Source organism: Phymastichus coffea, unplaced genomic scaffold (genome assembly GCF_024137745.1).
Source record: "Phymastichus coffea isolate CEN01 unplaced genomic scaffold, Cenicafe_Pcof_1.1 PCOF00152, whole genome shotgun sequence".
Taxonomy (NCBI): Eukaryota; Metazoa; Arthropoda; class Insecta; order Hymenoptera; family Eulophidae; genus Phymastichus; species Phymastichus coffea.
Window position 1 is genome coordinate 328,840 of NW_026706963.1, and position 12,999 is coordinate 341,838.

At 48.6% G+C, this 12,999-nt stretch overlaps 1 protein-coding gene across 3 annotated transcripts; it reads left to right on the top strand.

Moving 5' to 3' along the window:
- Nucleotides 1-6,931: 6,931 nt before the first annotated feature.
- Nucleotides 6,932-12,569, top strand: LOC131672494 (serine/threonine-protein phosphatase 6 regulatory ankyrin repeat subunit A-like). Of its 3 annotated transcripts, none has more exons than XM_058949750.1 (5): nt 6,932-7,701; nt 7,958-10,409; nt 10,484-10,871; nt 10,954-11,327; nt 11,401-12,569. In XM_058949750.1, exons 2-5 carry the CDS (start codon nt 8,009-8,011, stop codon nt 12,072-12,074), a joined length of 3,837 nt encoding a protein of 1,278 aa, XP_058805733.1. In that variant the 5' UTR covers nt 6,932-7,701; nt 7,958-8,008; the 3' UTR covers nt 12,075-12,569. The 3 variants fall into 3 exon arrangements, with proteins under 3 accessions (XP_058805733.1, XP_058805736.1, XP_058805735.1); XM_058949753.1 differs by having other exon boundaries at nt 10,484-10,841; XM_058949752.1 differs by lacking the exon at nt 6,932-7,701 and having other exon boundaries at nt 7,710-10,409.
- The last annotated feature ends 430 nt before the right edge of the window (nt 12,570-12,999 follow it).

The following is a 12,999-nucleotide window of genomic DNA, read 5'->3' on the forward strand; positions in this document are numbered from 1 at the left end:
CGAATGACGTAGCTCACATAACAATCTGAACATTTTTAATCAGCCGTGGGATGGCGCTTGGTTGGTTGGTTGATTGGTTGGGTTCCATTTTTTTTCTTTTGCTCTGGCATCGATTCACAGTCCGTGTCCCGAACGTCATCAACTGACTTGCGCGTTAATTGACTGAATTGGCGGTTGGTTTAAATTTGTCAGGTTGCGGAAAAAGTAAAAATAAAGACTAAAACGCTGACGAGGGATAAAAAAGCAGAATGCAGAGAGGTCAGGTGTGTCTAGGTCATGGAAATGGTCTTGAGTTTTTAAGGAATTTATATAGAAATTCAATGCTTTGATTGCTGATCTTCAAGAAGTTGGGATACGATATAGAGAGGAAAAATTTTCTTGAGTCTAAATAGCAAATATGTTCGCTGAGCGTTAATAGATGACATGATTCAGATCTTCAGCTTCTATTGACACACGGATGAATCAACTAAATACTTTCTATGAAGATTGAAAATCAAATTGTATAATGATTTCTTCGCATTCGCGTAGTAGAAAAAATTAGAGTTGTGCAATGAGATTTGTTTAAAAAAAAAACAATGGTTCAAGTGTTTCTTCGAAGTAGCTCTGAAAGTATAGGGCGCCCTTGTTAACGTCGACATCGGTTGGAAAATTATAAACGGTGTCTGTAGCACAGTTTATTGGCGAATTGACGAAAGTGTATGTACAGTAGGAGATAAACGGTCTGCTCCGCAACTTCATGACTGGAATGCTCTTGTTACTTGGTATCAAAGCGAAAATGGCTCTATGCGAGTCTGAGTTTGATTCGGATTTTGACGACGTCAGAAAAGTCAATCATAGTGAGTGGTATTTTGCAAGATGGGCGTAAGTGCAGAGCTTAGCGAGTCCGTGAATATACAGTTTTGCTCACCTTGTCAAGTAGTACAGATATTAAAGTGAATCGTAATAGTGAAAGTTTCAGCAGAATAAACCGTGAATCGCTAGCCTCTCATTCAGGGTCTGGTTTTCGACCCATCTGTAAGAAAGGGCATGATCAAATTCAAAGTTGACTTTAGCACCAACAGGGCCAATTCGAAAAATATGACGGTCACTGGCGTCTGTTGAGCTTCGAGTGCGAATACCTAAAAAGGCGGGATAGGGCTAGCTTAGATTTTCCCTTGAAATGAAGTAAGGTTTCGGTAACCGATGATCACAGGAAGATTATGTGAATATTGTAACGAGAAACACTTCTGTAGATAAAGGAGTGAAATCACGTTGGCAAATTATGAGTTTCCTTGATCCCTGTCGGTTGTTTGGGCATGGCGCCGAGAGGTATGCATGGTGCAGGTAGTCGATTGACCCTTTAAGCGGCTATCGGATATTTTTTCATGACCGCACCATTCCATAGATATCATTGATATTTTTGATGCTCGAACGTTGGTAATAATTTTTTGAAGGTTTATTTAAAGAATCGACATAAAACTCCAATTGTTACAAAAGATTGTTCGAGGTGTATGGATTCAACGATTAGAACTTGAATCTTAAACAATTGAGTTTTAACTCTCCTTCCATCTAAGCAATTTAAATAAACTTAGTTGATGAATTGAAATTGCCATCCGAATTTCAAAAATACTGTGTACTAAATATCTTCCACTGTTCGAAAAATTCGAATAAAATTGATTAGCAGTAGCAGAAGTAGATGTACATCATTGATGAAAGCGTCTCATTTGTTCCTTTTTAAGTTATGTTCGAGAAAGTGCAGACAAGCGCATTTTGTTATTGTTTCCTGAAAACTAACGAGTTTCGGGGCACAAATTTGAGTTTTATCATAACTTGGGATCGTCTGCTTTTTCACTTCGCTGGACGATCAAAAGGGCGATCAAAAGGACAATCATTCTACCGATATCATTATCATAGCCATCCACAAACCTGCAAACATACCAAATGAAATGGTACCAGTCATATCTACGATTGAGCAGCGACAGTTCGCTGTACAATCGCGGGTGCAAAACGAGGCGAGATTCTTTGATCTGCCATCGAAAACAATTATGTAAATGATGATGCCGAACTGGAATCGCATTGAAACATCCGCCGATAAAACTTATCTAAAAGATGCACTTGTCTAAATGCTAATCTTATGAACGTTTAAAGATTTTATGGGCTTAATTAAGCTGTAGATCGCGGTTGATTTGATTTTTCTTCGAAAGACAGTGATCTTCGAAGTAGGCGATAATGAGGCTTTTATTTTATTTATCCAGGAGAGTTGAGTAGGAAGGGTACAACCGAGGCAGCGAGAAGGCCGCACGCGGCAAATTTACTCGGATTCTCATGTTGAAAGAGACAAAATGACGAAATGTTGCATTGAGTCAGATCGAAATTACGCGATTTTCATTGGTGCCTGTTCCATGTCAGCTTGGGCCATCGCCCTTCCACGCGTTATCTTTTCATTAGCACGTACCATTTGTCAGCTCGAAGATATTGCTTTGCACGTGGAACGCGAAGATAAGACACGCCCTACATCTTACGCTTTTCCCACCGGTCGAGCTATGCATTTCGGCCTTCGATACACCAGATCTTTACTATGTGTGCTGCTCGTCTTTGTAAAATCAATAGTGAGCAACTGAGTGTTACGCACAGGCTTCGCCATCTCTCTATACAAGATAGTTCTTGGCGTTTTGGATTATCGGAATTAGAGGTTATCGTCACTTGACCAAAACGCTCGCGCGGAAGGAATATGGTGGAAAGATCGAACATTTCTCGGCGCTTGAGGTAATTGACGGTGTAGGTCAAATAAACATTCATCCTTTCACACGATCTTTCAGCAGGACAAAGTTAATACCTTATTCAGTTGTTATTACTCTTTGCATTGTCTGAAGAATAAACTTTTTACGCTTCAATCCTGCTTATTATGAGCTATTTATGGAATGCGCAGCAGCTATGGCGTAACTGCATATTGGTTCGTTAGGCGCAGAGTTCGCCGTCATTTTCGCCGTTATCTCTTCGCCTTTCAAATAAATTGGAACGATATGAATAACCATAATGTGTCGACACCATAAACGCGGAAATCTAATTTAAACGACAAGTCTTTCGAAAAAAAAAAAAGAAAAAAGAAATTTGACCGATCTTTGCAACTTCCGAAATGGATTCGTCAGCTTGCATTTGCGTTAAACAACGTCTCTTTACGCGCAAAGTCGCAAGGTGAAGCTCGTATCGAATTTCAGCTCCGATTCCATCCTGATTTTTCATGTGCCGTTTGTGTGGAGTGTGGACAAAGAACCGAGCACTGACGGCGTCCTGTATAGTACGTGCTACTACTGAAACTAAGGCAATTTTCCTTCCAAGTTTCCCCAAAATGTGTTGGCAACAGCCAATCAATGCAGTTTCGTTGAATCACGTCAGCAGATGTGTCGGATAGTGCGCTGTGAACGAGTCATCGGCTAACAAGTGACAATAAGTTACAGTTGAACCGCAGGTAAATAAGTTTGGCTAAATTATAACGTTTTCTTACCAGTACCTAACGAAAAGTTAGGCATCGTGGCGCAAATACAGCGACATATAGTACTTTTAATTTAGGCCACAAAGATTTCTTTAGGCAACGCGCAGTCGTTTCAAATTTAGTCCTTGTATTTATAGTGCGACGTAAAGTTTTTTGTACACTTGTCGTATGTAATTTTTTGTGCACACACAAGTATGTGAATTTCGGAATTCGTTGTTTAGAATAAGTTGGTCTAACCTTTTGATACCTATCTAACCTAAAATCGTAATGATCCTTCGTTTTCGGAACTTACAAGTGAGAGCATTACGTAATCAACTTAACTCAATTTTTTTAAAGCTCCCTTGCTCCTACATAGATATACAAACCTATGTCCGTCGATAGACACTCCTTTGTTGTATGAATATTTCTCGGGAAGCAACCTAGGAACTCACAAAAATTATCATGTACCAAATTTAAGGCGCAGTTACCGTTAAAGCAAGTTGTGGTGATGCCATGCAGCCGTTTGTTTAGAAAGAATTTTTGATAATGAACACTAAATCCAGTAAATTGTTTTATTTACAGCGAACACAACTAAATTTAGCGTTCATTTTCAAAGAAATTTTCTAAAAAAAATGGCTGCATAGCATCATCATAACTTGCTTTAACGGAAACTACGCCTTAAACTTAGTACATAATAATTTTTGTGAGTCCAGGGTGCTCTCCCGCGAAAAATTCATGAAAGAAAGGAGAGCCCATAGACGGATATAACCCGTTTTACCCGTGGAAAAAGCATTGCGCGCGTTCTATTCGCCCGTAAGAGAATAATTATAGGTAGATTTAGTGGATGGGCGTAATAACGATCGCACTGTGGCTTGTTAATAATAGCATCGCTTATAACTTAAAAACTTACCGTTACCTATTGTTTTTAACACGCTTATTTATTCCGAAAGTACTAATCTTAATTTTCTTTAAGCTTGGCGATTTTCAAAAGAAGCTTTTTACGTGAATTTTCGGAAAATAAAAAGATTTTCTTACGAAAGAATACATATAAAACTTAATTTTCTTGTGTTGAAATTGAGGATTCAGCTTAAAGCTCAGAAGAAAGCTTCTTTAAAAATCACTAAACTTTAAAAAAATCAAGATTAGTACATCCCGAATGGATAAACGTGTAAAAATAATTGGTAACAGTGTGTTTTCAAAAGTTATAAACTGTACTTTTGTTAAAAAAACCATGACGCATTCATTGTTACACCCTTTTACATAATTGTTTATATAATTTTTCCTTATACATATTAACATCTCAAAATTGATACACATTCCTGGCACCTTTGAAAACAATGTAGTACTGAATAAATTTGAAGTAGATATTTTTTTGGCAGTAAACAAAGGTTCGTACACCAGGAACAGTATCTTGACTATTGATTTTGGAATTCGATGCAGCAAGAATAGGTACTAGAGAACTCTAAGAGTGAGAAACCAAAAAGATTTCTTGAAATACGAATGTCTCTCATTCATTTCTTAATAAACTTTTCAATGCTTATATAATGTATTGCGAAATTAAGTAAAGGTTTTGCTTATTTCGCGAGGTGACTGGTGTATTTACTAATTGCAAAAAATATCTCAGCTGCAAACGACGAATTGTTCGCTCGCTCACGTTGGAAAGTATGACGGAAGTGAGAACTTTTCCGATCAGCCGTGGCAGAACAATGTACACAATACTGTACGCGTCTAGTTCAAGGCAATAAATAAGAGAACTGTTCAACCTTTTGCAGTCATGCTCGAAGACTTCGTGATTATTGGAGAAGATGGAAGAGAAATTGATAAACTTCCAGTCACGGCGAAAGTTGATGATCCCAATGAGAAGGCCGCTGGCCAATCGGGAGTCGCGTCCATCAACGAAAGCGTCCAACCGAAGAAGCAGAAGTTCATGGAAAAGCCGATGAAGGAATGGCATGACACGATTTTTGACGAACATAGAGACGGTATGGTGTTCAAGTTGTGAGTACCAGCGTCTCGTTTAGTTTTGCTTGACGCCTCGATGACCAACGACGTGTTTTTTCCTTTTCAGGAATAGGAAAATGGTCGAAGTCGGTCCCGGACCCTACCCTGTCACTGACACAGAACGGCCCAACTTTTTGGAGTGCTGCATAAATTTAGAGGCCGAGGCATTTTACGAGGCCGACTCTCGAGAGGAGTACGTACATCGGATTACCAAGATAATACAGAATATCAACTCTCACGTGCCAACCGATGATTGGCGCAAAAGCCTGAAACCCTCTATGAGAGAGACGGCTCGTTGCAAGCTGTAAGTATCAACGTGGTGCGATTTACTTGGAGGTTGTAATGCAATCGTATAACAGCTTTGGTTTTCAGCGCCGGGAAATTGAGCGATTATTACAATATTAAACCTTGCTTGAGCAACATGCATCCAGATCAATACGTCTCCGAGGTGGAAGCTGACCATTACAAAAACGCCTATTCGTGTAGAAATTATCACTCTCGAATTCTTAGAAGCGCCACCACGATCCAACAGGAGTACGGTGAGTATGTCTTTTGTTGTTGTGTCAAGCTACGACAGTGTTTCGCCTATTCATTCGTATTTATCTGACTTGCAGAGGACAAACTAAGGAAAATGAAAAACAACAGCTAAGTGCCGTAACGTTGTCATCGATGGTAAAGCCATTGAGAATTTTGAAGCCTCATTTCACAGCTTAAACTTTTTATTTTTAACGTATTGCTGCAATGTTGTTTTGTGATATTTTTTTTCATTTTTTTATCCTTCTGAAGCTTGTAACGATCTATTTCATCCACACAGTGACTTTCTACAGTGATACTTAAAAGTTACAAAGAACATCGTGACAAAAGTATTTCATACGTTACATTTTTAAATCATGCGCATTCAAAATACAAAAGGAGGCATTTAGTTCGGTTTGGCTATAAAAGATTTTACATTTGAAGGGAGTATTTAATACCCTAAATTTTATAGATTTTTAATTAAAACATTTCTTTGATTTTCGTAAAGTACATATTGCCACAGAGCATGATTGATGTCTTCATAAGCTTCTTTACATTTACATTTTAGATTGGACACAATGTTAATTCTAGCTAGTGTGGAATTGGTGTTGTGATTAAGCTATACCTACACAAGCGCAAGATATTAGGTATGTATGCTCGTGTTTCCAAGCAATCAGTAAACACGTCCGATCAGAAGGGTGTCTCAGACCGAATTCTGATAAAGGATAAACTGTAAAAAATACATAAATGATTAATATAACTTATGTCGTGTCGTGCTAACTTCTGTCTTCTAAAATTGGAATTATCATTCGGTTTGTTTGGTTGAGTGTAGAATTAAAAATGAGGAATCTGCACCATGGATATGTAAGTTAATAAAAATATCTACATATATATAGTTCAAAGAATTATTGATCATATAATCTTTATTTAATGAATCATCAATTATAAATTATTAATACACCAGCCTTGAAATTCTTCGCAATATATTTTTTATTATTATCCTTAGTTTTCTAATTATTTCATTTTTCATAGACCTTTCATTTGATATTTTCCACGATACATCTCTATTGTCTACAGAATCCACATTCCAAACAACGTGATCAAACTATTATTTTTACAAAAGTAACCAAACACAAATGAAAAGATAAAAATTGACAATCGTATCGCGTGTTTTGAATTATTTCGAATGGTAATAATTTTTACAAAAGACTATATATGTATCGTCATGAGCGACAGAGAACGTGGAACATGGATGTTAGGGGAAAGTGGAATGATAATTGTTTAGTATTTCGGCAGCCACGGCACTCACGAGTTGTACGCGCAGCGCAGCGTAGATGCCAACGAACAATTTGGCCGTTATCCGCGATTTATTTGTTGTTGTTGAATCATATATAGTTTTATCGAGGTGCGTGATTCACTTGTAGTTAACGCATATGACATTAAGCTATAGTGATACGCAAATGAGCAATCAACAGAGCACGAAATCAGACTTCCTGAAATGCTATTTCAAAGATTTCGCCTTGTAATTTCAGATAGACTGTCAGTCTGTTATTGTTCGCTATGTATACGTCGTATACATTTGTATGTAGCGGGCGAATTTCTTAGCGGTCATACCAGTATAAACAAACTCAAATATACTTGTGCGGGACAATGTCGACCGCGTAGTTTGAGAGTGGCTTCACGTGCGCACCTTACTACGACCATTGACTTCTGTTGAAAGTGGACAGAGTACACAGGTAAGATTGGCTGTGACGGTATATTCGGAAATAGTTGCGATTCACTGTTGTGCCAACTCGTTGATCTAGCGACGTTCGATTCGCTTTTACGATTTCAAAGCTGGTGTACGCGCAACTAGTGTTGTAATTCAATATTTTCCAACTAAAACGCGTATAATATTTTGCAAAATTGAAACGATAACGATCGATTGAGTTTGGCCGCAGTTTAAACGATTCCAATGTCGGGTACATCCGCGTGTGCCTTGGGTACTTGCAGAAGGTCGTCTGTCCCCTTAATTTTGGAGAAAGATCACATTCGCTTTCAACGATGGACAGAATAGGAGAGAAAAAGAAACGTTGTCGCCTAGCTCAGCTGCGCACCGCCGTCAGTAACTTCTCCAATCCCCGAATCACGGAAAAGATTTTGGCTGCAGGAGTGGACGTGAACAGCAAGCTCCAAGGCAACTCGCCCGAGCCGAGATTCACCACGGCGCTGCACTTGGCAGCCGCCAAGGGCAGCTTGGCGAATTTCGAGATCTTACTGGACCACGGGGCCGACGTGACGATGAAGGACTCGGACGGGCTGACTGCACTGCAGCGCGTCGCGAGGGACTGCTTGACGGGCAACGCCGACGAGCCGCCGAGCAGTCCGCTCATCAGACCGGCGCTCTCGGCGCACGTCAAGTCCAAGAAACCCGTGAACCCCGACGACGGCCACGGCTTCACGCACATGCACGTGGCGTGCGCGACCAACGCCGCGGACGCGGTGGCGTTCTTCCTGGACCACGGGGCGGCCGTCGATCAAGCCGTGAGCGCTGACGCGGCGCTGTTCCCCGGCTACACGCCGCTTCACTTCGCGGCGCGGTTCGCCGGCCTGGCGGCAGCACGGCTGCTCGTCGGCCGGGGCGCCGACGCGGCGCTGCGCGACGCGCGCGGCGCGAGCGCCGCGCAGGTGCTGATCGAGCGCAAGATCGCGACGCTTGAGCGGCTGGAGGCGGCCGAGGCGGGGCCCGAGGCCGCGCTGGGCCGCATCGCCGACGGCGAGGCGATCCTCGAGCTGCTGCTCGGCCGCGCGGCCGACATCGGCATGCCCGAGTACCACGCCGCCTGCGCGCTGCGCAGCCCGGCGCTGGCGGCGCGGCTGCTGGACGGCGTCGGGGACGTGGACGCGCGCATCGCGGCGGACGCGCCGGCGTGGCCAGGCTACACCGCGCTCCACTTCGCGGCGCACTGCAGCGTGGACGCGATGCTGCTGCTGCTGGCGCGGGGCGCGAGCGTCGGCGCGCGGGAGGCGGGCGGCGCGACGCCGCTGGAGATCTGCGCGCGGTGGTGCGGCGCCCGGGACCTGCATCGCGTCATGAGCGCGGCGGGCGCGGGCTGCGACGTCGCCTTCTCGGGCGGCGGCGCCGGGCTGCTCGAGTGCGTCGCCGCCATGAGGAGCGTCGGCCGCTTCGAGCGCTTCCTGCGGCGCGTGGGCGGCGCGGACGCGCGGCTGCCCGCGGACTCGCCGCTCTGGCCGGGCTCGACGCCGCTGCACCTGGCGGTGCTCCTGAGCGGGCGCCGCGCGCCGGGGGCGGCCCCGGGGGCGCGGGCGCGGGCCTTCGACGCGGGCTTCGCGAAGGCGTGCCTGGACCGCGGCGTGGCGGTCGACGCGCGCGACGCCCGCGGCCGGGCCGCCGTCCACCTGGCCTTCCGCCTGGGCAAGGCCAGTCTCGTGGAGACGCTGCTGCGCCACCACCGCGAGGACGCGAGCGACGACGAGGGCCTCTCGCTGCTGCACGTCGCCTGCGCCTCGAGGAGCCTGTGGCCGGTCGAGCAGTGGTCGAGGAGCAGCCGCGTCGACGTGAACCTCGCGTACGCGGGCGCCGGGGCTCTGGCCGGCGGTGCGGTGCGGCCCGGCTGGACGGCCCTGCACGCGGCCGTCGCCGCTAACGCGAGCCGCGCCGTGGTCGAGGTGCTGCTGCGGCAGGGGGCCAGCCCGTACCTCGCCGGCAGCGATGGCCTGACGCCGGTGCAGCTGCTGCTGCTCGCCGATCCGCGAGTCGAGCCGAGCCTCGCCGAGCTGCTGCTGTCTCGGCCGGACCTGCGGGAGGCCCCGGCCGGCGCGGCCTTCGCTCACCTGCACGTCGCCAGCTACTTCGACGACGCGCGTACCGTCGAGAGGCTCCTCGACCTCGGCTCCGACGTCGACGCGCCGTCGCGCTTGCCCCGGTTCCACGGCCCCTGCAGCCCGCTGCATCTGGCCATCGCGAGCAAGTCCATGGCGGTGGTGGAGGTGCTCGTGCGGCGAGGCGCCGACGTGCTCGCGCGCGGCCCCGACGGCTCGACTCCGCTCTCGCGGACTCTGGGGAGCGGTAAGCACAGCCGGTCGCTCAACGCGTTCGTCGCCGCGCTGCGGGCCAGCGAGGCACTGCGAGGGCGCGTCGAGAAGGAACTGGGACTGACGATGCTGCACGCGGTCTGTCACGCCGGCCACGTGGACGCCGTCCGGGACCTACTGGACAAGGGGGCCGACGCGAACGCCAGACTGCGCGACGACTCGGCGTTCTGGCCCGGTTGGACGCCGCTACACGTGCTCGTGACCACCGGCATCGAGGGCGTCTCTCGGCAGAACAACTTCACGGCCATGCTGGAGACGCTGCTGGCCCACGGGGCGGACGCGAGCATCGCGAACGCCCACGGGGACACCCCGCTGCACCTGACGCTCAGGAGGCACCCCTGCGACACGGGTGAGTTGGCTCGCGACTCGCTTGCCCCCCGGACACGGTTCCGCGAGATTCTGGGATTCTCGATCCGCTTGAAGGGTACTTCGTGATGACGTCGCTGCTGGCCCACCAGAGGGGCTCGAGCGCGAACCCGGCCAACAGGGACGGCCTGACGCACTTTCACGCCGCCTGCCTGGCGAACGACCTCGAGGCGGTGAGCGAGTTCTTGGCGAGCGACACCGGGCTCGACGTGAACGCGCCTGTCGACTACTTCGCCGAGCTGCACGCCGGCAGCACGGCCCTGCACCTGGCCCTCAACTCCAACTCCAAGAGGCAGTTCGGCGTGGACAACCAGCTGCGCACGCTGGAGCTGCTGCTGCGACGCGGGGCCGACCTGCGCGCGGAGGACGACCACGGCTACACTCCGCTCCACGTGGCCGCCGACTGCGACCCGTCGTGCGTCCGGCTCCTTCGCAGGCTGATCGAGTGCGCGTGCGCGCGCGAGCCCGGCCGAACACCGGCGAGCCCGCGCGCCCGGTCGAAGACACTGGCGCCTCCTCTGTTGCAGTGCCGGAGCCGACGTCGACGCTCGCACCCTGGACGGCAAAACGGTCTTCGAGATGCTGCTCTACTCCAAGGAAGTATCCGTGGAGGAGGTCGGGCTGCTCGTGCGCCGCGGCTGCCGCGCGAACGGCTGCAACCCCATGACCGACCGGGGCCACCTCTCCATCATCCTCAACGAGAAGAACTCGACGCTGCGCGCCGAGATCCTCGAGGCGCTCATGGCCGCGCCCGACATCGCGGCCCGCGACGAGATGGGCCGCAGCGCCGTGCACAACGTCGTCGCCACGAACGACCTGGTCATCCAGGAGCACCACTACGTCGAGCTGATCGACAAGCTGATCAAGCTGGGCTGCGACCTCGACGAGCAGGACAACTCGGGTGAGTCGCGAGCGACCGGGCGGGCGCGCCACCGCAGACGGCTAACGCGCACGGCTGCTGTGCCCGCGAGCAGGGATGACGGCCCTGCACCTGGCCGTCCTCTTCCGCAACACGGCGGCCACCACGGCGCTGCTGATCTGCGGCGCCGACATCAACGTCCTCGACCGCCGCGGCAAGACGGCCTTCCGCTACGCCCTCGAGCCGTGCACCCGCTGCTTCGCGCGCTGCAGCGCCGCCCACGACTGCCTCCTCAGCGCCCTCGTCGACCACGTGCACGGGCTCCGGCTGCTCGGGCTGCACGTGAACGAGCTCAACGGCCGGATGCAGGCCCTGGCCCTCGAGAACCGCTGGATCAGGTCCGCCGCCAAGCACGCCGACTACGACAGGAGCAGGCGCGTCGACGACATCGCGGTGGGCGTCAGGGGGTGGACCCTCCGCGACTTCCTCGTGGAGCGCGGGGTCGTCGTCCGTTACCACCGGCTGACGCCTGCGGAACGCGCCGCGGTCGACCGGTTCTTCGAGAGCCTCGACTACCACGCCTTCCGCGACCTCAGGTACATGCTCAAGATACAGTACAGGCAGGCCGTGGCGAGGGTTCGGCTGTTCGAGCCGGCCATCGCCGCGCTCGAAGCTCTCCTCCTGCTGCCGAGCGTGTGCGCCGAGGTGGTCGTGTGCCAGTTGCGAAATCCCGACTTGAAGAACGTCATCGCGGCGGCGGCGGCGGCGGCGGCGGAGGCCGACGACTGACTTCCGGCCGCCGTCCTCGCGTTCTCCGACGTTCGGCCGATCTCGGGGAACTTCGGGGAATTCGAGTCTAGAGCTGCCTTGGACGACGATCATTCGAGATGACCCTGGAAAATTTAATGAACGACCATCGGCAAGTCCGTTGGTTCGGTTGACGCTGCTGCTGAGAAGCCACGTTTCCACGTTGGGACAAGCTTCTTTTTCTAATCTTCTGCATTGTATACTAATTCATAGAAAAACTTTCTTTACTTTTTGCAATTGCTTTTTCGAGAAAAAAATCATCTAAAGATTTTAGTTGATCCAATGCAAGCCGCTGTTTAGTTGGTTCTATTCTGTTCCATTGATTTGCCATTATTATATATATTTTTCGTCAAAACAACATGGAAATTATTGCACTTGCAGCTTATCTATTTATCGATTGCACAAAGAACGATTATCACTATACGTTTTGTCAAACCTTTAAAAAATGATATAAATAAATACTAACCTACTTGCTACCTATGACCGTTTTTTTTTTTTAATTCTCTAGCATGGTTGCGATTTCCTAATTTCTATACCGTATTTTTCATTACTTCATCAAATAAACATCAAACAGTATAATCGTTGTACGCTGCTCTTAATGCTTCGATCACATTGATTTGGATTATTTTGTTAACTTCAGGTTAATCAAAATACACAATACTTAATTTAACCTAGTAATAAAGGTTAAATAGCTTGGAGTAGATAATTATCATGGAAACCGACGTAAAGATGATGAAGGAAGAGTACGAGCTATGTTCCAAAACGGATACGTCGACAAAACATAAGCTAGATGCAAGCTTGAAGTAAGTTTTCGTTTGAGAATTATGACATTGATGGAAAATCGAGTCGAAAACCGATATTCAATTCCGTATCGCGTACGAGACAAATGTGTGCTTTGAACGAAGAC

Bases quoted from the DNA above. Each gene is read 5' to 3' on its own strand.
- LOC131672494 (XM_058949750.1), top strand. From the start codon at position 8,009: ATGGACAGAATAGGAGAGAAAAAGAAACGTTGTCGCCTAGCTCAGCTG. The intron at 10,410-10,483 runs GTGAGTTGGCTC...ATCCGCTTGAAG, and splicing joins GAGGCACCCCTGCGACACGG to GGTACTTCGTGATGACGTCG. The intron at 10,872-10,953 runs GTGCGCGTGCGC...CCTCTGTTGCAG, and splicing joins CTCCTTCGCAGGCTGATCGA to TGCCGGAGCCGACGTCGACG.